The sequence below is a fragment of the Oreochromis niloticus genome, linkage group LG23 (assembly GCF_001858045.2).
Source record: "Oreochromis niloticus isolate F11D_XX linkage group LG23, O_niloticus_UMD_NMBU, whole genome shotgun sequence".
NCBI classification, from domain to species: Eukaryota; Metazoa; Chordata; class Actinopteri; order Cichliformes; family Cichlidae; genus Oreochromis; species Oreochromis niloticus.
Genome location: NC_031986.2, coordinates 36,260,740 through 36,287,360, shown reverse-complemented (window position 1 = coordinate 36,287,360; position 26,621 = coordinate 36,260,740). Strand labels below are relative to the sequence as shown.

The 26,621-nt window shown below is 41.7% G+C and overlaps 2 protein-coding genes across 9 annotated transcripts in view; one reads left to right on the top strand and one right to left on the bottom strand.

The window, feature by feature from the left end:
* wwc3 (WWC family member 3) overlaps positions 1-16,144 on the top strand; it is a 42,517-nt gene extending 26,373 nt beyond the window's left edge. For 4 of the 5 annotated variants that reach the window (XM_005478808.3, XM_019351580.2, XM_013267275.3 and 1 more), the window contains 18 exons: positions 921-1,050; positions 2,897-3,046; positions 3,212-3,285; positions 5,494-5,742; positions 7,344-7,433; positions 7,735-8,297; positions 8,752-8,872; positions 9,136-9,216; positions 9,307-9,393; positions 10,253-10,448; positions 10,542-10,712; positions 11,200-11,291; positions 11,398-11,545; positions 11,656-11,820; positions 13,941-14,033; positions 14,153-14,383; positions 14,464-14,591; positions 15,555-16,144. In XM_005478808.3, the coding sequence (XP_005478865.1) occupies positions 921-1,050; positions 2,897-3,046; positions 3,212-3,285; positions 5,494-5,742; positions 7,344-7,433; positions 7,735-8,297; positions 8,752-8,872; positions 9,136-9,216; positions 9,307-9,393; positions 10,253-10,448; positions 10,542-10,712; positions 11,200-11,291; positions 11,398-11,545; positions 11,656-11,820; positions 13,941-14,033; positions 14,153-14,383; positions 14,464-14,591; positions 15,555-15,621 (2,836 nt within the window). In that variant the 3' untranslated portion in view covers positions 15,622-16,144. The remainder of the gene's footprint in view (positions 1-920; positions 1,051-2,896; positions 3,047-3,211; positions 3,286-5,493; positions 5,743-7,343; positions 7,434-7,734; positions 8,298-8,751; positions 8,873-9,135; positions 9,217-9,306; positions 9,394-10,252; positions 10,449-10,541; positions 10,713-11,199; positions 11,292-11,397; positions 11,546-11,655; positions 11,821-13,940; positions 14,034-14,152; positions 14,384-14,463; positions 14,592-15,554) is intronic. The other variant, XM_019351581.2, reaches the window with a different exon arrangement.
* An 808-nt stretch (positions 16,145-16,952) lies between these two features.
* traf3ip2l (TRAF3 interacting protein 2-like) lies at positions 16,953-26,239 on the bottom strand. 4 transcript variants are annotated; one of them, XM_005478806.4, is made up of 10 exons: positions 23,727-26,239; positions 22,048-22,149; positions 21,226-21,872; positions 21,103-21,145; positions 20,942-21,006; positions 20,764-20,861; positions 20,160-20,228; positions 19,835-19,951; positions 19,635-19,709; positions 16,953-19,500 (listed from the first exon to the last, which is right to left on the bottom strand). In XM_005478806.4, exons 2-10 carry the CDS (start codon positions 22,110-22,112, stop codon positions 19,354-19,356), a joined length of 1,326 nt encoding a protein of 441 aa, XP_005478863.1. In that variant the 5' UTR covers positions 22,113-22,149; positions 23,727-26,239; the 3' UTR covers positions 16,953-19,353. The 4 variants fall into 4 exon arrangements, with proteins under 4 accessions (XP_005478863.1, XP_005478862.1, XP_019207130.1 ...); XM_005478805.4 differs by having other exon boundaries at positions 22,048-22,146; positions 23,727-26,238; XM_019351585.2 differs by lacking the exon at positions 23,727-26,239 and adding an exon at positions 22,407-22,575.
* Between the last annotated feature and the right edge of the window lie 382 nt (positions 26,240-26,621).

The following is a 26,621-nucleotide window of genomic DNA, read 5'->3' as shown; positions in this document are numbered from 1 at the left end:
TGATAAAGAAACAAAACACAAGAACAAGGTGGCATTTCTCTTCACATTTAACTATTCTAGTGTTACCATCACAGCAGGCTAACCCTTCATCCACCAGCTTTCTACTGCTTATCTGGGCTCTGTGCTCAGACCTCTCTCCCACCATCTCCTGCAGCTCTTTCATGGGGATATTGAGTCATTCTCAAGCCAGGAGAGGCATATAAACCCTCCAGCATGCAGTGAGTCTGCCACAGGCCCTCTTCCTGGTAAGTCCAGGAACGCCTCACATCAAATGTGCTGGGAAAACCACCTCCTCCTACTTTCAGTTTGGAGGAGTAGTGGTTCTACTCCGTCTCTAATGGACATCCTAGCTGCCCTTCAGAGGAAGCTCTTTTCTGCCCTTTGGTTCTTATTTTTTTTGGTCCCTACCCAGAACTCATGACCATAGGTGAAGGTGGGAACGTAGATCGACCAGTAATTCTGAACAGCTTCCCTTTCACACTTCGCTGGCTCTTCCTTATAAAAATCAGAGGAATGTACACATCACTGCTGACACCACACAAACCCATTCTCCTGTCCTCCAAGGCCCTAAAAGCCCTCCCATCACAAGGAATTAGTCACATGGGCCTTCAGTTACCCTGACAGTTACCTTTGCTTTCAATGAATGTAACAGCCACTTTAAAGTTAAAAAAAAAAAAAAACAAACAAACTACAAAACAACACATTTAAAAAAAAAAAAATAAAAAAAAAATAAAAAAATAAACCACATTACAAACAGTAAAATGCCACTCGGTCATAATGTTTTGAGAGCCCCTGCTGTACATCAGAACTTCCAAAGGAATGAGTTTCATTATACTTTGCAAAAGCCAAGTGTGTCCTAGCAGATATAAAATGTGTATTTTTTTTTTATTTTCTTATTTTTTTTTTTTTTTACCTTCCAGGATTGACAGAAAGATGTCCTCCAGTCAGACAAACTACAAGCTGGACGAGGCTCAAGCCATCTTCAACGAACTGCGTAGCATCAAGAAGGCCATCAGCACAGGCGAGAAGGAGAGGCAGGACCTCATCCAGGTGTCCGTCTTTTTTTTTTTTTTTTTTTTTTTTTTTTTTTTTTTTTTTTCCCCCCTTCTTTAAAGATCATGTTGACTTGCCATCTTCAGAAGTTCTCATAGTTTTTTATGTTGTTGGCATGTTCGATACTGACCTCTAGTGTCTGTTAACCTCTGCTACTTCCCCTCATTGTCTATTATTAAAGCACATTTCCAGACATCTGAATCACCCACCAAGTTGCAGATTTTGTCAGCAAAGCAAAATATACGATGCAGCAATAAATTATGAATAATCGAGCGGTAACAGGATGATAATGATGACCACATTTGCAGATGCATTTCCTGGCAGCATCACAATCTATTTTTGAGCATGCAGTGGAGGCAGATGACACTTTTGTCCAACAATATTTTCTATGTTTTTTTTGTTGTTTTTTTTTTTAATCAAATTTCACACAAGGCATTTAAGAAAAAGCAAACGATCAAAAGTTTATCATACAAACACGTTAAAGCACCTACTCACATAAACTAAAACTTTAATTTGGCAAAAAACTCCCTGTAATAATTCAATAAAAACAAACCCTACATGATTTACAAGAAACAATTACACTGATAACAGAAAGTAAAAAACGGTCTCCAGACCTTTCCAGACTTGTCTTCTTTGGCCTTCAGTATTTGTTATTCTTTCTAGTAGAAGGTTCGATGTTAACCTTTATTTTATTTTTGTGTTTTACCACTCTGGCTGTGGGGGCATTTTCCAAGCTATCTTTAAGTGACCGTAACTCCACTACCGTTTGTGCTAGAGAGAAAATTCAAACGGTTTTGGGAAGAAGAGAAAATGAGCTACAGAGAGATATTTGGTATATCACAATAGGACAAGCAATTCACAAGGTGGTGCTGTCTGAACACAGACAGAAAAATCAGCTCCACATGATTTTACCATGTGTATTTCAAATTACTGAAACTTATCAATTGTTTTTGGCTAGAGAGAAAATTCAAACGGTTCCTGAAAAATAAGAATTATTTTGTAATTTTACAGAGAAAATGAAAAAGGCAGCTTGTATGATATTTGGATAATAAAGGAGATTATTTGTCTTATCAGTGTCTAACACGAGTGTCGAACTCATATCAGTAATCCGCCTTAAACAGCTGTCAGGTTTTTCCTGCACACAAATTACTGGTGACCACCAAAGAACTTTGAACCTTTTTTCGACTGCTTCTCTTAGGGATCACAACTGCAGGTCATCTGCATCCATCTCACCTTATTCCTAACATCCTCTTCTGTCACACCAACCCTCTGCATGTACCTCCTTCACTATGTTCATGAAATTTCTGAGTTCTTTCTCTTTTCTCGCTGTCTGACAGCTCCATATTAAACATCCTTTGTCCACTGTCTGAACTGTCTCAGCCTCTCTTACTTTCTCTCCAGTCTACTCAACCTAATCTGTCCTTTATTATAATAATTTCTTATCCTGTCCATTCTTGTCATTCCCAATGAAAGCCTTAACATCTTCAACTCCTCCAGATGCACTTCCAGTCTTTTTGACAGTGCCGCTGTCCATAAACTGTACATCATAGCAGGTCTCGCTAACATCTTGCAGTGAAAATCAATAGAAGCAAGACAGAGTACACCTGTGTGAATAAGAAAGAAGCAGGCCGTTGTTCCCAAAGAACAAAAACTTAGTCTTAAAACTTTTCTACACACTTTTCTACTCTTGACTGTATGGTTAAATGAAGTCGTATCTCTAACACATCCCAGTATAAGTTAAAGATTATTTTAAACTCTGAATCATCCAAAGGTTTGAATTATTTGAGTCCAAGAATATAAATATGGAGTTGGAAATGAACATAACGTGTCCTCTTTCTCACAGAGCCTGGCTAAGCTGACTGTTAACTTCCAAAGCAGCTTGTCGGTGAGCGATTCGGCCAGCGAGGTGGCGAACAGCACTGGAACCGTGGGTGACTCGTGCAATCTGCAGCAGTACTGTGACACTGGCTGTCAGACTGACATCATGGGGGAGGTAGGAGACGCCGCTACACCTCCCTGTCTCACCCTAAATTAATAGTCAGCATCCCAGATGATGAGTCTATTACTTTATTTAACTCCCTGCATAAATTTGAAATGACTAAAGCCAAATAATCTGATCGTATTGTGTAATCTGGTCCATCGCCTTATTTCTCTTCAGTATGTTTCCCAAGATTCCTCATATTTGGTGGACAAAGTGAAACTGAACTGGCAGTACGAGGAAGCCAAGAAAAAGTAAGTGTGCCTGGCTGTTTGTTTGTTATTCGTACTACTATGACACACCAGCAGTGGGGAGTTTGTGTTATGAATAGTATTTGCACCCGGTGGACGTGGCTGCTGAGCGATGCCTGGCCGGCAGAATGAGCTGGGTGGTCACATTCTTGCCTGGCCACGCTGCTGCTGCTGACTGTGTGCTGCCTTTGTGCACACAGCCAAAGGGAGAGGACTGCCCACCGCCAGCCTCCATGTCAAACCCTGTTTCTCCGCAGGGTGGTTTAATATAGACACTGTTTGGCTAAATATACCCCAGCTCACCCTATAGCATAGACCAAATTATATGTTGGCAAAATCAACATTGGATAAAGCAAGGAATTACCTTACATTTTTTTTTTTTTTTTTTTTTTAAAAAAAGGGTGCTTACAAATTCAGCACAGGTTCGTCCAATAATTCGGGCTGTAAATGTGACTCCATCCCAGGCCACTTCGGTTAAATCTATGTGTTAGTTAGGTCACCATATCAGGTTCTCTCAAAGAAATCAAGGGAACATCTCTCACTAATTCACTGAGGACAAATGTGATGATGTGACAGCAGTCAGTGGAAATCAACTGTTTGAAGGCTGGATTCAAAATCACATCAATGATTAAAGTGAAACATTGAAATCAGAAGCTAATCCAGCTGATGTCATCATGTGTCCCAGTACTGCGTACCAACCCTACGTGCCTATATGCACTCCCGCCAGCCTCTGGGCGTGCTCCTGGTTAGATGGTGTCCTGGAGTATCTCCTCCCACATGTGGGTCATTGCAACTGTGATCTCTTGGATAGTCTATGGCAATAATGCACCAATACATAATGTCCTAGAGGTTCTCAGTCAGATTGACATCAGGGAAGGTGAACATAAATGGCATTAATACCTAGATCATCCAGGAACTGGCTGCATACCCACCTCAGTAGTAGTCAGGGCACTGTTGGTCAACATGTGGAGATCTGTGCAACTGTCCAATGATGTGCCTCCCCACTATCACTGACCCACTGCCAAACCAGTCTCTGCACGTGGTTAGTGTGAATCTGTCTTATCTGTGAAAGGTTCTCCCTCCAGTTCGACATGCCTGAAACTTCTCACCTGGCAGGCATGCAGAAGACTCTGTATCAGGAAGGTGACTGAGCTCCTCACTTAATCTCTAAGGCTGAACACTGACACTCTTACGAGGAAGCTCATTTAGGTCATTTGTATCTGTGATGCTATTCTGGCGGACTGCCCAGCTCATTGCCATAGGAGAGGGTAGTTAAGCTAGTAAATCGGCAGTTTTGCTTTCATACTCAGGTCATGCCTTATCTAAACTATGTGTCATTATTATAAAAAATTAAATTACAGTGGAAATTTTATGACCCAGTTCACAAAAATGACAGATGGTGAGAAAATCTAGAACAAACCTCTGATGTTTGTGTTGTCTAATGATTCCTGGTCAGACTGTCTTCCAGCTATAAAGAGGTTACAGCAGCAACATCCTCAGAGTTATTACTTTGGCTCGATACACATTTAAAAAAAAAAAAAAAAAAAAAAAGATTCATGTTGCTGTTGTGACCCAGCAGCTGTAGTGCCAACCATGACATCAGGAGGGGAAGCGAGGCAGGGAGGGAGGGGGGGAGACCTGTGGAAACTTGCATGCTCTGTCACTGAGTCACTCTGTCTGAAATCCATCTCACATAAACACAGTTATTTCATCCAAGCTGAGAAATCACTCTGTGAGAACCCAATTAACTCTGAGCAAACATCTGGATCATATACACCTGTAAGAGCACTCGCTGATGCAGCAGGTAGCTCGGGCAGAAATTACAGACACTGAATGCTGTCATTATAAATCACAGCATGAAGCGTCAGCAGGGCTCAAATGTGCAGTCTTAAGTGGAGCCGATTGTACGTGTGTTGCTATAAACACTTGTGCAGAGTAAACAGAAGCTGTACATAATGCTGCAGGTAGCATTTATTCAGCAGACGCTCATAAAAATATTAATATGGGGCCACGGAGGTTGTGAATGTGAGTGTATGTAAACTTTAAACCACAACTATTATCATGAAGTTCTGAGTCAGAAAGACTGATTTTTTTTTTTTTTTTTTTTTCTTCTTAATCATGGCATGTGAATTTAAAGTGAATATGAAATTTATGATGTAAAAATGTAAAGGGTTTATGCAGCATGTGTAACCTTTCCTGCTCCTCTCTCAGGGTGCAGAGCATACAGCACCAGCTAGCACAGCTGGACAGTGAGAGCTGGTCGGGGCGGGCCGAGGCAGACCGCGACCGGGACTTCTTGCAACTCCTGCGCGAGAAGGAGGCCCTCCTGCAGGAGATCATTCATGTCAGCAAGCAGCAGCACCTGCCGGAGAAGCTGCTGGAGCTGGAGGAGGAGCGCTCCAGGCTGGAGGAGGAAGTGCAGAGGGCACAGAGCTCCCAAAGCCAGGGAGCCAATCAGAGGTGAGAATGATGACAGCGTGCTCTGACAGGCAAGGAGGGGTGAAATTTAAGATGCATAAACAAATAATACTGTAAGAGCGATAATTTACAGTCAGGTGCACTTTAACATTATTTAATAAATATCGGGTTAATAAGTAACATTTATGACGCCAATAGCACCAGATTGGATATAACAGTAAAGACACCTGAAGACTCATTCCACATCCAAACAGATGCCAAATGAAGCCAAAGGTTATTTTGTGTCATAAATGAAGATAATCTGAAGGTGAATGGTCTCACCATAACAGTAGTCAAGCGATCGAGTAAACAAAATGTGTATCAGTTCAAATTTCAAGTCTTTATATAAACATTTTCATATTTTATTTAATTTTTTATGAACACTGAAAGCAGAAAGGAAAAACAATAAAGTGGCCATTAAAAAAGTGTGTTACCCAGCTTTTTCCTCTAGACCCTTTAAATGTCAGGGGGAAGGGGGAATAAGCGAGAAAGACATAAAAACAACAAAACAAGAGAAGCCACAAAGAAACAAATGGAAAGAAGTTTATAGCAAGAAAAAAAAAAGTCATATAGATGGAAATGCTTAGAAATGCTGAGGTGTCATGTGGTCCTCTCGAGTAATGGAGCCTGTGAAGTGCTGCCAGGTTTTTTTTTTGTTTTGTTTTTTTTCTAAATCAGCTTGCTTTACCTAACACATCATATTGTTCTACATATTTGCTTTTGAGGAAAACAAATTGTAAAACAAAGTGAAGTTTGTTCCAGACCGTGTTTCATTCAGGCTTTCAATAACTTGAACTTTCTAGTTGCTCTGTGTATAAAAGGCCTCTTTCTGGATTAGGAAGGGAATCAAATTTACCTTTTCATGTGTATTTCAGTGCACCATCATCCATTAGAGGTACTTGCAACAATAATTTGTTGACACTGTATGAACTGAGTGTTACACATTGTGTTTAAATGTTAACAGAGCATCAGTATTTCCAATCTTTATACACTCATTTGGAAATCATTATCTTCTCTGCCCCATCATCGCCTCCACTGCCTTCATCATAGCTGTCATATGTCTGTGAACTTAGCAGCCTGTTGGGTTTCTGTTTGTATCAAGGGGATGCACTGTCACATACTAAAATGAAAAGCTGTAAATCCATCATCATGGACTAACTGTCAGCAGGTTTCCGTATGTGGTTTGTTCACACTGGAAAAATGACAAACCAAAGTAAACTCAAAACAGTTTGCATGCAGAAACAATTTGGAGTGTTACTGATATTTTTATTTATTGCCTGCTTTGTTTCAGCTCTTTATCACACACTTTTTAAACATTTACTAAAGCCGTTTAAAATGGATTTGAAGTGTGTATAAAAATGAGCTGATCAGGGGAAGGATGCCTCAAATAACTCTTTACATGAAACCATAACATAGTGAACGAGATGCACTATCAGATTATGGGGTTAGGTTTGCAACTGTGTTCTTTTAGAAGGACCAGTGCCCGCATACCCAGTTTATCCTGTAAGATACACAGGGAGCAGTTATACAGGCTGTTATAGAGATGTATGGTGCCCCACACTGAACTCTGGATTTCTTATACATCGAAGTGAATCTCCCGACAGGATCCTGCAGCAGGAGAAGAGGAATGTTCTGCTGAGACAGCTGGAGGAGGCAACACGCATCACCACCTACCTTCACTCCCAGCTGAAAAGGTGCAGCACACACTCCTAAAGTTCCTCAGTCATTGTCTGTGTCTGCTCTCTCATGAGGATAAAGAGTCACATGTTCTGTAGTTTTGCGTCTGTATCCCACCACTGGGAGTTTTAAATTAAAGTGAAATTGTAATCAAAATAAAACAGAAGTGCAGACTTTCAGCTTTAAATCAAGGTAGTTAAGACTTGTTTGTAAAACCCTGAATATAGTAAATATAGTTTTTATTTACTGAATTTGTAAAAGGCATTACTTAGATTTCTACCCATTTCTCTCCTGCTCCTTTCTCTTGTCTGCCTCCAGCCTGTCGGCCAGTTCTTTGACCGTGTCGTCCAGCAGCAGCCGCGGCTCTTTAGCCTCCAGTCGGGGTTCCCTGGCGTCCAGCCGAGGCTCCCTCAGCTCCATCAGTTTCAGTGACATCTACGGTCTCCCCCAATATGAGCGCCACGAGGGCGCTGGAGAGCCCCTTGACCCTCACCTCCGTTACCTGCTTCCCCCAGAGACCGTCTCCAGAGACTGCTCCATGTTTACCCCCGACCCTCTGACCCAGAGCAAAACCAAACGCTCCCACGACACCCCGCAGTCCCTGGCTTCGCTGTCCTCCCGCTCCTCGCTCTCCTCCCTGTCCCCGCCCAGCTCGCCAATGGACACACCCTACCACTCTGCCCCTCAGGACTGCCCCCTCACCCAGATGACGGAGGAATACATGGAGCAGGCGGGTCGCGGTATTTTAGAGGGGCTGCGGGCGCAGTCACACACCTCCATGATAAGCAGTGAGGAAACAGTCAGCCCGGCTGCTGCTGTGCATCAACTGGATAACAAGATTCACAGAGACAGCGGGGCTCAGGCGGCTTTCACCTCCACAGGTAAGTGAAGAAGCTCTGTATAAACGTAACTCAGTTCACAAAAAAAATGTAATATTAATGGGTCAAAATAATTAAAACAGTTACTGTGCTGTTTTCTGTTTTGCAGTAATTAACCTGTTTTGCCTTTCAGCAAATCTTATCTTTATTGTAGACATTCATTAAAGTTAAAATTCACTCTCTGCCAAGATATTTAATTATAATAAATGTTCACAGAAACCCCAAAGAAGTTGAGTTTGTGGGTAATGATCTCAATAAAAGAATAAAGGCAAAAGAGCAGAAATTCTAAATGACACGATGTCTAATCAGTAAAAGACAGCAAGAGACAACAGGTCACTGATTCTGTGAGCTGCTTCTCCTGAGGCAGGCTGTCTTCCTGAGAATTTAAAGATATGACCTTACCTAAAATGCTAAAGCCTGCCTGCTAATGCATTGAATTAACTCCAAATCTTTGTAGGAGTTACTCTGAGGGGAAACAGTGCAAACAGAAGTGGCAGGAGAGCCAGGAGAGTCTCTGCAGGTGTTTCTGAGGATGCTCTGGCCACCGACAGCGGGGTGTTTGAGGCCTGGGGCAGAAGGTGAGTAGAGGTCCATTCTCACAGTATTAAAGCTAAACTTTAACACCTCCTAGTGGAGAAGGAGAGTACTACACCCAAAATAAGAACGCTTTCAGAATTTGTTACTGTGGTGTTTGCATGGCATTGCATTTCAATATAAATTTAGGTAGTTATAATCCTGTCCATAGAGGCTTGACTACCTTTAGCAGACTAAACAAAAAGCTTGTGTCCAGTAAGGTGAGAAAACTCTTTGCTCATTCACCATTTTTCCATTCGTCCAACAGGGCGGAGGAGTTTGATGAGATGTCATACATGAAAGAGCTGACGTCTGCGAGCGAGCCCACCCAGATCCAACTAGGACTGCTGTGAGTAAACAAGTTAGTGCAGACAGTGTGTGGGTGGCAAAGCTCGTTCCTCGTTAATATCTCTGTATGAACTCTATTCTCTCTTCACAGGTGGGAGTCCAGTTCTCAGTCTCTGCGACTGCATCTGTTACAACTCCAAAATTTAAATAGGTCAATTGTGAGAGACGGCTATAAAGTGTGAGTACTTTCAGCTCTGAAAATGAAAGAAATACTTGTGGAAAAGTTAAAGTGGCAGAAGGAGATGACTCTATATTAATCTGATGGATAGTTTACGGGACGCACAGGGAAACTGCTGCTACTCTAATTCAGGTTAAAAAGAACAGACTTTAAAAGTTAACTTTTTAAAGAATTTAGGCAGTTTTTTTTTTAATCATTAATTTGTTTAGCTAAATTTCCCACATCTTTTCTAACTCTTATTGAGACTGTCAGGCCACTGAAATGATAGGCCTGGTGCACAGGCTGGTGCATTGGCTCATTATCCTGTTTTTATTACATGGAATAAGAATAAAATATCAACAGCAAAACAACACTACACAAGCTGTATTCAGCCATAAACATAAAGAGCTGTTGAGAATACTCTGTATGATTTTCTTCAAAAGTCAGAAAAATCACCAGTTGCTTCCTCTGTCATTCACCCTGCTGTGCTTTACAGTTAAAAGGATGTCCGGGTACTTCGTTAGACTTTCCTTGATCTTTGCTCTTTGCGTTTAAAGGTAGCTACAAAGTGGGTGCCTTTAATCTCCAGTTTGCCCCCTGCAGTTGTTCGTGGAATATCAGGGGAAGAAATTTCACAAACTGATATGTTGCGTCCTATTACAGAGGAATTTATTGAGCTCTTTAGAACAGCTCATTTTTAAAATAGTTGTTTAATGTAAAGGCAGACTGAATGACAAAGGGAGTGGAAACTTCTTTCTTCCTATAGTGTTCCTTTTACTTGAGCCAAGACTCTGAATCTTTTCTGCCTCAGCACTCTGAGGACACTCGTTCGCATTAAGTAGAAGTCTGAGTATTGTTCTTTTCATGCGTTGTTCTTCAGGTATGTGAAGGTGCACCTGATTTCACTGGACGCCAGCAGGGCCTGTGCGTTTTACTGTTGTACAGCATTGGAGCCACAATCCCAGATGACTTTCAACGAAGGCTTCCGCATTCCTGTCCCAGCAAACGCCCTGGCGGTGTGCGTTCTGCAGCTGTCTGTCTGCTCACTGGGACCTCAGGCTCAGGAAGAGCTGCTGGTGGGTCTAAAAGCCTCAGCTATCATGACCCTGCTGCTGGTGGACACTGGGGTTACAGCTGTTCAGATTAAAATTTCCTGTGTTTGCCTTCAGGGTAAAGCCCAGGTGAGCCTGGCAGATTGTGAGGGGAGCCCAGAGATGGTTTACCACTGGCTGCGAGTGCAGATGTTGAGTGGGACAGAGTCACAGAGGCCTGAACAGAGGAACGTCATCCAACGCAGACACCAGGATGGCCAGGTTGACGAACAAAGGCCCGGAGCCATGGTAAACATATTTTATTTAGTCAATAACAGCAGTGTCAGGAAGCAGCTGGACGGTGCTGCTCAGATAAAAATCAGTTAAAAACAGACTTTGGCTGTGTGACTGCGTATGGAGGACCTGGTCAGAGAGAATTCAGACCAAATATAGTCATTTTGCCCAAAACATTAACGTTTCAAATCGCGCCTATAAACCAGATTGACATTACAGTTGCTACATCCATCTTAAAGCCGCAGCCTGTGGTTCAAGAGCTGAGCCTGAGTAAACTAATTTTGTTCACTGGATCCTGTAAGTTGTAATCCTGCTAATTCTTTTGGATAAATTCACATTCTCATTGTTGAATAGCAGCTTGTAGCCCACGGCCTGCAGGCATGTAGCTTGTTCGAGTAATTGACAAGAATGTCTCTGAGAAGCCAAGTCAGCAGTCAGAGGAGGGAGGGGAGTTATGAAAGACTGAAGATCTTGTTTAAGGGATTAAAATGTGATGTTACAGGACACTGCATGCAATCTGCTGTCACGCAACACCCCCACCCACCTGGAGGAGCGGGAGAAGAAGGACGAGCCTGGGGAGGCAGCGTCGGAAAGGTGACGATATCCTCCTCTCAGGCTAGATTTTGCTTTGACGAATAAAAAAAAAATGGTTTTCGCCCCTGTCGTGTTTGTACCTTTATGAGGATGGTGCATTTTTCAGGAGTTGGCAGGCGGAGTCAGTCGACAACGGCTGCAGCAACAGCATTGCATTCGCCGCTCCCTGCTCAGAGGGCCTGTGTGCAGAGGGAATCTGCATCACCACTGGAAGACGCTGTGATCAGACGGTGGGCAAACCCTCAACAATCAAGGTAAGAGGTGGCACTTTGGTAGTGAGGATATTCTTATTGGGGAAAAAAATGTGGCATTAAAAGTTCTGTTCATACATTTTTTTTTTTATTATTATTTTTTTTTTTTGCAGGTAGAAAAGGCGACCATGACAGAAGGCATGTTCCCGGAGCCAGTGCGAGTCAGACCTAAAGAGCGGGGAGGCCGCTGGGGTCACACCTCGCCGTTCATGCGTGGTAGCACCATTGTTCGCTCCCAGACCTTCTCACCGGGCGCTCGTAATCAGTATGTGTGCAGGGTGAGTATTTTATTTTATTATACAAGTGACAGCATATAGATATGAATATAAGATGTGTAGTGTAATTTTCATCTTTCTTTCCTGTCATCCATCTGGATGGAAAGGCTGTGCACGATTAATGTGCAGATAGCTGTAGGAAAGCCCCCCTCATTTTAAATATTTAAAATGTTTAAACATGAGCTGATTCTTGAATGTAACGAACTGTTTCAAAGCAAGTTAAACAGACAACATTCAACCTTGTGAACCATAATTATGACTGTTTTCTGACTTTCTGCCACACGCCCGCGCCCCGCCCACCTCCAGGAACATTTATACTGTATTGATTGGTTTGAGTTGCCCACCAGCTGTGGAGGTGTCTCCTTTATCTTAATATAAATAGCTCAAAAACATCATCTGAAAAACAGCTGTCTCTCTTTCCAGAAATCATGACCTAGTTACTAAAATACCAAAAATCCACAAATGCTGTTGTGAGCAGTTTCATGTCGGAACTAATTTCTCTCTGACTACATTTGCCAAGCAAAAGAAGGGCACAGCTAGTTTCTGCTCAGCTGTGAGGGGACGACTTTAAGTGTTTACATCCTGTGTAGATTTGCGCTTTCATCTGCAGTGCTAAGACTAGTGGGTGTAGTGCGGTAACAGGTTTGTGTTTTTTAGACTAACTGGGTCATAATTTGTGGAAAGAAACATGAATGAGTGTCACATTTTGTTTTGGCACAAAGATGAATGATTTTTAGTCCCAGTGTGTTTGAAAAATGGCAGGTGGAAATTGGCTGTTTTTTCACTCATTTTTAGTCCAGTTTTTGTACCACACTCAACTCTTATCTATGAATCATTTAACCATAAAAAAGGCCCCTAATTCAAAGTACAAAGCAGTGTTGTGTTTACATGTAACAGACGACTTGGTATAAAATAGTATAGAACGAGGTATAAGCTGAAAACTTTTGGAATACTGTGCAAAGTGTCAATAAAATTGGTCGTGGAAGTGGAAATGGCAGTCCTAAAAAAAACTACATCAGTGTATAAAAGAAAGAAAGAAACAGGAAAAATTCAGGAAAGACCTGGCACAGAAACTGTCTTCCTTCTCTCACTCCAACCAGTCGCAGCAGATTGGCCCGCCCCTCCCTGAGCCTGGTTCTGCCGGAGGTTTCTTCCTGTTAAAAAAAAATATATATATATATATATATATATATATAAATATAAATATAAATATATATATATATATAAAAATAAATAAATAGAATTGGAGCTGAAGTGGAAATGGCAGTCATAAAAAAACTACATCAGTGTATAAAAGAAAGGAATAGGAAAAATTCAGGAAAGACCTGGCACAGGACCACAGAGATACATTTGGCCCTGAAGCCTCATCAGATGTGGTCTCAGTGGAAGGGTGGCTGTAGCCAGTCTTAAGGAAGGGAAACAGGGAGCAAAGGCTGAGGTGTGCCAAATTACAGGCATCACTGAGGGGCATCATTCTTATGGAGCGATACAATTTAATTCCAAAATCTATAAACCATGGTCTGTTGTAGTTTGAGGCTACATTTCAGTCAGCAGTGTTGGGAATCTTGTCAAAGTGATGTAATTAATTTAGCATCTGATGGGAAACAATGGACTGGCCTCCCCAGAGCCCGGACCTTAACATTATTGAAGCAGTGTGGGATCATGTTCTTCCAAAGAAGAGCTTTGAAGTCCTTGAAAGCCTGGAGAACTATTCCTGAACACTACTTAAAGAAGGCTCGTCTGAGAGAGTTCAGGCTCTGTTAAAGAATAAAGGTGGTTGCACCAAATATTGACATTCAAGCTAATTGGAATTGTTCAAACTGTTTTTGGTGCACAAAGCCTTGCAGGCAAGTCCATGTCTCCGCTTGTCTGTAGTTAACTAAAAATTTGGGCCAGTTGAAACATGTAATAAATCACTGCCATATTTTCCATACACATAAGAAGTAAAGAAATTAGGGTCGGCTCAAGAGTTTTGCACATTACTAAGTGTGGCTCACTTTAAAATAAGGCAACTCGCACTAAAATAATCTAGCTGGGCTATTTGGCACCATAGGGCAGTGAAAACATGTATTTGATTTTAGGGTGAGCTGTGGACTTAAAGTGGATGTTTTTGTTTCTTTCAGCTGTATCGCAGTGACAGTGACAGCTCAACTCTACCAAAGAAGTCGCCTTTTGTTAGAAACACATTGGAAAGAAGAACACTGCGATTTAAGCAGGTACGTTCTCATTATGTCTTTTTCACCCTGTGCCTGTACGGGTTTTTTTTTTTTTTTGGTTTTTGGTTTTTTTTTGTTGTTGTTGTTGTTGTTTACCTGAGGTGTCTGTGTGTGAGCAGCAGTCGTACCGCTCCCCCCTGGCCGAGCAGCCGACGCGCACCTCCCTGGACCTGGAGCTGGATCTCCAGGCCTGCAGGACCCGTCAGAGGCAGCTGATGGAGGAGCTGAGCGCCCTGAGAGAGCTGAAGCTGCGACTGGAGGAGCCGCAGTCCAGGGAGGCCACCGAGCTCCCTAACTGGGCGCTGAGGGACGAGCGCTTTCGATGCCTGCTCAGAGAGGCCCAGAGACAGGTGAGGAAACGGAGTGGGCTGCAGCTCCCTTACAAACACGCCTCTCCTAGCAGCGTTTGACAGTTTTTGCTGCTTTACAGGCCAACCAAAGCAAGCAGGAGCAACGTCAGGAAGAGGCGGCAGAGAGGAGGCTGAGGAAGGCCTCTAAGGAGGTTCTACAGATGAGAGGGCAGAGCCAGAAGGAGCCGCTGCCTGTGCAGACGTTCAGGTGAGAAATGCACCGTTAGTCACGGCACCGAAGTCCAGGGACGCCTACCCTGGAAAATTACTGTGTGTGTGTGTTAGCAGAGGCTGCACTTCAGGTTAAACTGATGTGATATAGAAGCCAGCTAAAATCTGTTTCAGCTGTATGCTATGAACACCCGCTGACCCCAGAAGAAGTCTTAAATTTAGCTCGTCATCTGTTCCTTCCACGTGTTCTGAAGAAAGATATCGTGGAGGAGGGCTGTTGTTTAAAAACTTAAGATCTACAGAGCTCCTACTTTATTCATATCACATATCCATAGTTTAAATCGGAAATCTTACATAATGTTACATTTGTGGTTATTTCCACCAGAAGAAAGTCAAGGCAGGCCCAATCAGTGGCTTCCATTAAATTAAATTCCATTCTTTAAGATTTAAATAATCAGAAATCTGACAAGTAGCATGAGAAGAATTTCTAAGACTTTTACTGGCAAATGGGTCAAGTTAATGCAAAGACTGTTTACAGTGTTGATCCTTCTTCATTCGTCTGCAAATCTCTGACACATTGGACATCAGCGTCTAGACCTAACTGATCAGTGATGATCCATTCCTGCTTTATTCACACTCCAAGTTGATTAAACTTTATGGGCGTTTGCTGGTCCACCTGCTTTTTAAGGACTAACTAAAAACATCCATCAATCCAGGACCAATTTGGTGACCATGTGTGGATTTTTCCAGCCTTACAGAGCACCATGTCACAATGCAAAAGTGACGCATTGTGCAAAACTGACCGAGAATCTACGGTCAAAGCAGCAAAGTGTACGAAACACAAAACAGAACTTTTGGGCGTTTGTCTACATTGATTTAAAAGTCAAACACCAAAGAGACACGGAACAGTTCATAAAAGATCACTGCTGATTAGGAAGCTTTTACTCTACAAAATAAAAACGGCGTATAAATTATAACAAGTCGTCTTCTTTGCCTGCAGAGAGAAGATGGCTTTTTTCACAAGACCAAGGTTCAACATACCTCCTTTGCCGGCTGACGATGTATGAGAGCTCGTCTGTGTATTATGTGACTAAACATGAAGTATTTGTGCTTTTTTTTTTTTTTTTTTTTTTTTTTTTTCTTTTCTTTTTTTTTTTTTTTTTTGAGCTCATGAAGTACAAAGATTTCTTCTAAGGCCACGGCGACGTGACCAGCAGACTATGAAGACTCAAAGCTCAAAGGTTTCACATTTTCAGAAACATTTGTGTGATTATTGTAAACACAAACACACTAAAGATGCACAGTTATCGACGACAGCGCGGCTGCTCGTTTCCTTTTTGAGGAAAGTGACTTCAAACAATTTCCCTCTCTACTCCTGTATGACTTTCTTCTGTTTGTGCTTACAAAAGGCTGGAAGACGGGAACAAAAGTCAGTTTGAACAAATTCACTGTACTGTAACTTATTTTATAGTACTTTTCCTTGAAGGAAATAAAAAAGAACTCTTCCTGCTTTTTTAAAGTGTATTTTGTAGCTTTGAACAAATAGCACTTCAGTGTTTTTACATACAGTAAAATTGAATTATTGTCTGATTTTTGTCTCCTAATTCTTAAGAGTTATTTACATAAAATGTCACTTTGTAATCCGCTTTTATTACAGATGTCGTTGTCCTTTTATTATTATTAAAATTAATATTATTTCATGTACTTTTCAATATAAGGATGATATATGAAACACTGTATTCAGATTTTTTTCTTAATGTATGAACATCTGCAGTGTTACCTCTTGTGAAGATAAAACCATTAATCTGTATCTCGCTTGTAATCAGTTGTGCAAAAAGCAGGATTTTAATGTATTTATTCAACCTGTGCGAGGATGGAGGTGGTGTCATATTCTGCACACGCAGGCGCTTTCTTTAAATGTGTCACAGCATTACATAAGATTTTTCTCTAACCACAGCCAGCCTGCGATGACCCATTTGAGTCTAAATTTGCAGATTCTTGAGAAGCCGTACCACAGTTGAAGCAGGCAGCTGTGTCAGCTAATTATCTTTATACAACATCCTGTTGAAGTTTTTTCATAACACGAGGAGAGGCAGCAGATGTAATTCGACTGCAGCGCCGCTTCTGAGGCTTTGTTAGCAGACAAAGCGACTCGGTTGGATTTCTCATGGAGGCGTCAGAGGCAGCGATGTGTTGACACATCTGCAATCAAACCTTCAAGTTCTCATGGTTCGTTCCTAAACAGAAAAATTTAGCTTGCTTTTTTTAGAAGCCCCACAAAGCCCAGCAGCGTGCCTCTGCTTGTCTGTATTTTTTTGGGACCAATTTTACAAACGCTTGCTCGTGTATTTTTTTTAAGACGACAGCTCGGGGGCAAGTCTGACATGGGCCAACACACTTTTCAGTCATCCAATACTTTTATTGTAACATCTAGCATCAAGGATCCCCTGAGAATGGTTTCCAATGCAGAAGGAAGATGAAAAACACCAGATTACCCCCCGCTCTTTTTGTTGTATTCAGTACGAAAGGTTAGATGCTAAAAAGGGGAAAAAAAAAACACACATTTTAACGCTCATACAGAAAAAAAAAAAATGCTAAAAATTTTTAAGAATAACTTAGTTGGAACATAAATTAACAAAAGTGGGTAAGAGAAAATGAATTCGGGTGCAGCTTACAGAGAGGTATAAATGAATCGTCACTGAGCAAATACAAAAGCCACAAACCATTTTTACCCACAACTGCATTCTCTTTAAACAATACGAACCACACACAATATAAGAAAACACGATGACAAACCACTGTGTTATGCGTCCAGTTGAGCAGCTGTTTAAAATGAACAGGCACCTGTAATTGGAGTCAAAGGCTGAGAGAATATAGTATCTGGGTCAATGTTTGCACATCGTAAGTGAGAGCCCTGATGTTCCACTCAAACACATACACATCTGTTTGTAACGCGTAGGAGATGTCCAGTAAAACAAACAAACACACTTATTCATGAATCTGTGTTTTCAGGCTGTAAAATTAAAGGGGAACTATTGTGTTTTGCCTAAATTTCTGTCACATGCAGTACTATGTGAAAGTCCTGAGCCACACTTCATTTCTTCACATTTTACTTCCAAGGAGCCAGACTTTTAGTAGACTTGAGCTTTCAGCCCAGTCCTTGTACCTGTCCATTTTCAGAGGAACTTCTTTTGTTAGTTAAGCCACTCAGTCACCTACGTATCACCAGAGCACAAAAAAGGCACCTAACTCAACGGATGAACCAGTGTTGTGTTTTTACGAAACAGACAACTTGGCAAAGAAACTCTTTTTAAATTGTATCTCTTGGCGTTTTTGCAAGTCTGCTGGTTGGATACTGTATTTCTGTGTCTTTTGTTTGTTCTATGAAAAAAGTCAAAGCTAACACAGTTTGAGAGATAAAATAGTATGTTTACATCACCAAGGTGATTCCCAAAGAGGGGGGGGGGGGGGGAGAACCAAAGAAGTGTCAGGTCTAAAAACAAAAAACAAAAACTACAGCAGAGGAACAGTCTCTGAACATCATGCCCCTAAGTAACAGGGAAACAAAAGGTCCTCCGGTCCTAACACAGGACCTGAGACACACATCTGGCCATTCACTTGATCCATCTACTGTTCACTGACGCCTCATAAGAAGTGGTCTCAGTGAAAGGCTGTGAAGAAGCCATTTGTAAGGAAGGGAACAAGAGGTACGAAAAATTACGCGAGAAAAAATCAGCAGAAGGTTCGTCTCAGAGAGTTTAGGCTATATTGGAGAATAAAGGTGATGATGTATTTTAAAAAAAATGAGCAGTGACTTGAGACTTTTGCACAGTACTGTATATCGCTCCAGTTCCAGATGTTTAATATAAACAGGTACAAGGAGATCAGTGTATATACATAAAGTAAATCCCAGGCTGTTGAACCCGTGTATCTACTGTTCGCCCAGCTCGACCGACGTTCCACCAGGTGAAATCTGGCAGCATTGTTGGGCCCTGAGTGATAGCAGTGGTAAAGTTGGGGTTGAAACCTGTTCTGCTATCAGCGTTTTCCCTGCTGTGCTCTGCGTGAAGCGTAAATTCTTGAGGAGCAATTTACTAGTCCTATAAATCAAGTGTAACCATCAGCTAGGAGGCACACCCTCAGTTTAAGCCCAACATAGGTGCTTGAAGAGTGTGAAAACAAAAGCTTTCCCCAAACGGTTCTCACATAAAATTTAATTGGTTTTTTTGCACACACACACCATTCTGCCTGTTCTGCACACTCACATTCAGACACTGTGTCCTCACAGCTGTGTTCTTTTCAAAAACGCAACTTCATAATTACCTGCACACGACGCATTCAGGCGACATGTGCAAACTGTAGCTTTAACAAAACAACATGGCTTGCACTCTCCTCGGTCTCTGCACCTGTACAATGAATAAGGATTGCTTTGATCTGTGAATCAGGCAAAGCTGCCGATTACAAGAGTAACAATAGCTGGGGCTGGGATTGATAATAGACCCCCTTTAAAAAAACAAAAAAACAACAAAAAACAACAAAAAAAAAAAACACAAGTTGGAGTAGCACCAGTGCACATACAGCATGATGCACAACTGCAAAGATATATATTTAAAAAAAAAAAAAAAGCCTGAGTCTGCACCTCTATCTCAGACAAACACTGGCACTTTTCTATATGTTAATTTAAACAAACACACAATATCCATCTGTTCACAAAAGCACCTCATCACCCTGTTCACCTCATTAATGACCAACAGCCAATAAGATTTAAGTCCAGTCTGTGAATCCAGCTCAGAGTTTTTTTAAATGGGGATGGAGACTATGGTCGGAAGCTCCCCGATAGGAGGTGGGTTGTACTTCTCGACCCTCATCAGCCGCCGCAGGATGTCATCCCGATCACGTGGCCATCCATATACGTGTGTGTTCTGGAGCCAGTTAGGGACGTGGCACTGATTATACATTCAAACAAAAAAACAAGAAACAAAACAGGGTGTGAGACTGGGTTTTGTTTTTGTTTTTTTCTTAGGGGGGTGGGTGGGTGAAATCAGTGGCATGATCTCACTCGGGAAGACGTAAAAATTACCTTTTTAGCCCCGGGGAACAGGATAGGAATGAACCTGAAATTCTTGCTTCCATTCTGGATGAATTCATTCTGCAGCTGAGTGACACACACAGGAAAACCACATGCACAATTTGATTTCACAGCGGCGATGAGAGCATGCAGTTTTTCACTCTCGTTAAGATTATTTCAGTCTTCGTTTGGACCACATTCAGGTCGCTCACCTGTTTATGTATGTAAACTGTGTTGTAGGTCCTCTCGTCGCTCTCCAGGCCAGCAGGGGAAGCGGTCACCGTCTCGTAGTACTTGGGGCTGATGATGATGATAATGAGGTACTCTTTCTAAGACAAGAGAAAATCACAACTGGCAGTAAGCTACTGCAGCTATCAAACTTCTTCATGCAACAAGTTGACTCTTGCAGAACGACTTGAGTTGCTAGATGTGAAAACAACTTCCTCAGTTGGCAGATTACTCGATTTAAACTGTTGTTATTCCATTTCATCTACATGAAAGAATTTCACCGACACTTTTTGGTTTTTTTTTTTTTACCTCACTCAGGTATCGCTCCATGAAGTCAATCTTGCTTATGCTTCTGAACTGCTGCTCGAAAATGTCGATCTGAAACAAGCAAAGCTGCGAGTCAGTTTAACCCTGTGCAGAAAACACACAAATTCTTTATACATTTTAATTGTGTAAAGCCAGTTAACAGGACAAGCTGACAAATAACATGCAATAACTTTTAAGATATTAACAGAAACTCAGAGTCACCAACAAAATGAAAGCAAGAGATTTGTAATGTTAGCTGATGAGAGTCTACACTAAAAGTCCATCTGTAGCATCTAGCATTCACTCTGGGAGGAAATTACACAAAAAACAAACAAACAAAAAAAACAAAACAGGAATCACAATTTAGCGTACCAGTTCAAAAATCACTTGTTTAAATGGATATACAGTATACTATTTAATAAGTTTTTATTATATACTATATTTATAATAATTGCACCTAAATTTGTAACATTAGCTTTAAAATGACAAAGTTTTTAAAAATGTTTTGTTAAAATCTAGCCAGCTGAATTTTAACCGTTTTTTTTCCCAGCTCCTGACAGTTCAAGTTGTTCAAACAACACACAAAAAGACTAAAAGCTGCACGTACGTGCGTGTCAAAGCCGTTGTGCCGCAGCAGAGCCACAAAGTTGATGATCTCGTTGACATGCTTATCGTTGTCTGCTTCATAAGTGACGAAGACACGCCCTGCAACAAAAACAAACTTTTTCAGAGGCGGGTTCGTCCGACAACAGGACCAGGCGTCTGATCTGCTCGTGAGCACTCACTCTGCTCCAGAGACAGCGGCGCGCTGCAAGGAGGGCGCTTCTCTTTGACTGGAACGTTGTGTCCACTGCATGTAGTTGAAAAATCATTTTAATAGCAGTCAGAAACAAGCAGAGTGAAAAAGAATTTAATCGTAATTTAAAAAATAAAAATAAAAACTCACATCTGTGTGAATCCACCTGCAGGAACTCTGCAGTCACCTGCATCTGTAGCAGTACAGACAAAATAAATACCGGCTGCTGTCTGTGCGTGGTTTAAAGGTTAAAAAAGGGGCCGGCAAACTTACAGTACTGGCGGTAAGCTGGATGGTACTCAGGCCAGGGATGCTTGTTGCCCACAGGCTCCCTGTTGAAGGCGTCTGCAGGGCACTGAGCACAGCAGGCGGGCCCCTGTGGTGCACACGAGTACGGCGATAACGTGTGGTGGCACAGGTTGGCTGAAGGCGGGTTGGAGCGCAGCGAGAGCGGCTGCTCTAAGCTGCCCATGCTGCTGTGAGTGCCGGGGAGGGACAGGAACTTGCATCTGGAGAGGCAGCTCTCTCCAGAACAGCTGGAGTAATCTTTTTGGCTCAGACAGGACGGCAGGCTGTTGGGATATCCCGACCAGCTGCTGGCGAAACTCGGGTGGAGCCAGCCGCTGTACGCCTGGCTCGGGAAAGGAGTTTGTGGGCTGTACCCAGCTGGCAAGCTGCGAGAGGACTGGGATGGGCAGAAGCTGGACTGGGGGAAGATCCTAATGTGCTTGTGCTCCTGCTCTGTGTCCAGCCTCTGCTTGCCGAACAGAGAGCCATCACGGTCTGAAAGAGGGTGGTGGCCCAGAGGGTCGGAGGCGGACTCCGGTTTGGAAAGAATGCTGGGGTCTCTCAGCTCTGCGCTCATGGTTTCATCGTCTTCTTCAGGTGTGTTGCGGTGACTGACCAGGTGGCTGATGTGACTGTGAGCCGGAACATTTACCAAAACGGGGGAAGGCAAATTAATTTCAGTCTGACTTTAGTGGAACTTCTGTTTCACGCACTTTTATCAGCTCTTATCAAGTGTGATATCCTCTGTGACTTTAAAGTGAAAGCACACAGCAGAAAGGCGCTGGGATGCGTGCAGTGTTATCTCACCTAGTAGTTGTTGAAACCGAGTAGACCGATGTGGGCAGCATCATTGGACCTTTTCCTCCTGACATCCATGTGTGTGGGGTTTGAGATGCACATGAAATTCTGCTGGAGATAAAAACACACATGGGTATTTAAAGAATCCAAACATGTGAAATGATGATGTGAACAGGAGGTGTAAACAGTCCCTTGTCTGTGAGACAAGATGAACGGCAGTATATGTTGTGATTAACATCCAGATAAAAGTTGATATATTTAAAGAAACAGAGCTGATAAGCTGTTAAAGCCAAACTTATGAACGGCCCTACATTACTGCAAACTCCACACAGTCAAAGGTATTTAAGTGCACAGGTGCGAAGACGAACCCTCAAAATCTGAAAGCCAGGATTATCTCAGTAGGTAGCGTGGTCACCTCATGATCGGAAGGTCGGGGGTTCAAATCCACTGAACGGCTACCCTGAGGTACCGTCCCTACACACTGCTCCCCGGGCGCTGGATTGGTGGCTGCCCACTGCTTCACTGAGTGAATGGGTTAAATGCAGAGAGGATAATTTCCCCACGGGGATCAATAAAGTGTACATTATTATTAATACCTACAGAAACACTCTGGGTGAGGCAGGCTGTGTAAATAAATTACACTTTCTCTTGTGTGATTGTTTTGTCTGATGAGATCAACATTTCTATAATATTACAGTAGTAGTTAGTAGACGGAGGTCGGATTATTTGTTTAGTCTGGCTCGTTTTTCTCTTTTTTTTGTTTTGTTATGGGTTTTGTTATGTTTTGTTTTATCTTGTTTGGACGTTTTATTATAATAAACCCAGCTCAGTCAACTCAGGACCACTTTTATTCGAGGTGAACAAACTCATAAAGCACTTCTGATATCAGCCCACACTCGGTGTCTTTTTGACTTGATTTGCAAGAAACGTGCCTCCCACACAGGGGACTTTTCTCTAAATGTTTAATGGTCAACACATCAGGAAACGCACATGTGGGAATAAGGAAATGATGGTTCTCATTTACCGGAGAAATCAAACCACAAAAATTTTAAAATGTAAAACTTGCCTCTGGGATTTCAGAGGTCTTCCCGATGTCTTTTTTGTGTTTTTTGTTTTATTTTTAAAGCGCTTAAACTTCCATGAAAACTGCTTTCAGTGAATTAATGAGAACAAAAGTCTATCGCATCCCCTTAGATCGTTTTTTAGGGTCACCGTTCATTTTTCCACTGACTTTCTCCACAGAGAAGCCGTGTAACCTCGTTTTAGGTGGGTTTATCTTCCAACACACCCTTGATAGTTCCCGTAAATGTAAATCACACTCATTAAAAGCCGATATGTGGTCGCAGTTTGCACTTTCCACTGACGCTGACCCAGATATTTCTCCGTCTGCCTAAATTTCAGGCTGACTTCCTGCGGTTCAACACACAGCATAAACACACACACAGGGTTCCAATAATCACACTTTCAATTTTCACACCACTACCAGCGTTAAACTGGCTGTAGTACAATCTGCCGTGACTTTCACTTCTGTCTGAATTTAAAGAAAGAAGAAAAATGCTCAAGGACGAAGAGAAAACTAAAGAACAACCTATTAATATAATTTTTTTTTAAGGTGTGATAAGCGTGAGATAGTTTGTCAGAGCGCGTGACCAAGTAACGTGTTGTGTAAGCGTAATAATTCAACTCACCGTCGCTGCTTCCACTCATCAAGCCTCCTTCAGGTCACTGAGCCGCGGCGCGGAAACACAGGAACACCTTAAAGGGGAAAAGGTCCTCGAAGAGTCTCAGAGAAATATGAATTAACGAAAGAAGGGCTCGAGCCTCAGTAATAATTGTCCTTTTTACCCACGTCTCCGCGAGACACATGAAAAACACTGACGCACAGACCGGAGCCAGTTTGATCTTTAGCGTGCTGCCGAGCTGCACCGCCCACCCCAGAAACTCCACCTTCACCCAATCGACTTCCTCCACACACACACAGTTTACTAATTGATTTACATGTAGTCATTAAACCACCTATGATCCACAGACTGTATTGAAAAGATGGAGGTAGCCACTGTTTAATGTGACCCGTTGGTTTTGGACCCTACATTTAAAAGCAGTGTCACCTGGCAAGTGATCATATTTGGAAAGAGAGGATGAAGCGCTGAATTATTTGTTTATTTTTTTAGTTGTGGCTCCTTATAAAAAAAAAAAGTGCCGGGGAAGTTGCCACGCCCCTAATAATGTAATCCGAGTCTTCAAGTTGAAAATGATAAGTAGGGATGGGAATTATTAAGAATTCAGCGATTCCATATCACTTATTGATTCTCACTGGGTTTCCACTGGCTCCGCTTTGAGGGTCGCCGCCATCGCTAAGCAGCATATCAAAGACATTACGTGCATGCAAATGAACTCTATGCTGTGGGTCAAATGTTAGTGAATGCTGAAGCTATTTCCCCTCTTTGTTGTGATCAGTGTTGGGTTAACTACTCAGGAAGTAACATATTACACAAATTACAGACTACTTTTCTTAAAAGTAATGCAGTATGTAACTTGAGTAATTAAGTAATGTACTTAATTACTACTTTTTGCATTACTTTCGCATCCCTCTGTAAAATGATCTGAAACACACTGTCTCACAATCACCATTCAAAAATATAAACCTGAGGCTACAGCCCCACACACCAACACAAATCACTGTCCTAATGAGTACACACATATGATTTTCTCTTAGATTTAGGTATGAACAAAAAGCCGACAGCACAAAGTTCAAAACCAGCACAGAGACTTCAAATCAATCGCTACAGTGATTGTACTGAAGAAACGCGAACACTGGCTCCAGCCTGACTGCTCATCCGTTTGTTGTGCTGGGGTCGGCATTCACTCAGCTATAACATTACTCTGGTTTCTTGGCTATCTTGGCGTTATTGCTGGATGCACTTAGCACTTTACCGTCGCGCTCTCGTCCTTTTGTGCATTAAAAATAAAAATATCCAAAAGTTTCAAAGCTCGATTCATCCTACAAATAAAGAGCAGCACTCAGCCGTGAGATAATTCACTCAAATTAAAATATTTACACCTCTTTGCACTAAATCACCAGATTAACTATTTTCTGTAACATTAATCTGGTCCCACAGTTAGATTTTTTATGTTCTTTATAGATTGTTAATCGGCATGTTATCGTCATAATCTGAAAATGTATTATAAATAAACTGTTTATTTATTTGCAGTGGGGTGTTTTCATCATGAGGTGATGTGCATCCAAAATACACATTGGTTTTCACCAAAATGTGGCAATCACAGCATATCAGTACAAAAACCTCATACCAACTGTCTGCACAGCAGCAAACCTACAACAGAAAAAAGAAAAGAATCAAGGTCAAAGAGTCGAAATTCCTCCACAGCGATGTGAGAGGCTGAAAATGTCCCACAGAAAACAATGACTTCAACTTTTGGCTGCTAAGGGTGGTTATAGAAGCATGGCATCTACTTAGTTTTTCACTTAGTTTTAGATTGCTTCTGCATTTTGGTTTAGTCTATGTTAGACAAATAATGTCAGTGTGTAACACGACGTGCTTTGCTGTTCATCTGAGGTTGTATTTAATCAATCTTAATACCTGAGAAGGACCAGATGATTCTAAAACTCGCTGTTAAAACTTAAGAATTAACAGAGGGCTTACTTTCTCTTCCACATGACCACGTGTGGGCTTTGATATTTGAGTTTGGGAACGGCTGATCTCTAATAGTGGTCAGTTTCAGCGAATAGCAAATGTTTTGTACTGAAGTAATTTTTCTCTATTAATTATATGTTTGTACTGTACTAATAACCCTAAGACTTCAGAGTTTAGAAAGGTGATGCATGCATATGCCTTAATCTGGTCCTGTTTGTCTCATTGGTGTGTTTACACCTGCTTTAAAGTTTATGTAAGTACACAGGCATGATGGGGGGTGGGGTATAGATCACAAGACTGTAAACCTGCAGACTGCAGTTCCTATCCTGTTTGGTTTTGCTTTCACTTGTTTTTTTGGTTAGGTTTAGTAAAAGGTTGTGGTTTGGGTGAAATTCTGAGAGGCCCATCCTGCTGCAGTATTTGCATCATGGCAGACACTATGTATCTCTGAGACTGTAGCTGTTTGCAAATTATAAGAAGAACAAAATTCTGAATACAAATCTATGAGAATTCTGCAGCAGCAAATACAGCAACAGAAGAATAACTTTCATAATAACTTAAACCTAAAACCTTAAACCTTTTTTTTAATCAGATTTGATTAGTGATTGATAACATGTATTTATGTTATGGTATCGTATTTCATATGATATCAATCGGCGTGTATGGGTGTGTCCTGACAGCACTCCTGCTGTAGGTACCACAATTAAACCAGAGTGCTTAAGTACAGAGAAAGCAAAGCTCCAGTGCAGAGAGCTGTTTTTTCCACTCTGACATTTTTTTCCTCTGTTTTTACAGAAATGTAACTAGCAAATTTCATCATTATTAATTAGAAAACATGTAATCACCATTTCATTGTTTAATGGTAAAGTTACTCTAAATTAATAGTTAATTAAACTATAATCTACAGTTCTTTAATGATAGTAGATATAC

Excerpts from the sequence above, each read along its gene's own strand:
- traf3ip2l (XM_005478806.4), bottom strand. The coding sequence starts at position 22,112 with ATGTCAGGAGGAAAAGGTCCAATGATGCTGCCCACATCGGTCTACTCG. Across the intron at positions 20,862-20,941 it reads GCCGCTGTCTCTGGAGCAGA|GGCGTGTCTTCGTCACTTAT; the intron begins GTGAGTGCTCAC and ends TTTTTGTTGCAG. Across the intron at positions 19,501-19,634 it reads TGTTCCCCGGGGCTAAAAAG|TGCCACGTCCCTAACTGGCT; the intron begins GTAATTTTTACG and ends ATGTATAATCAG.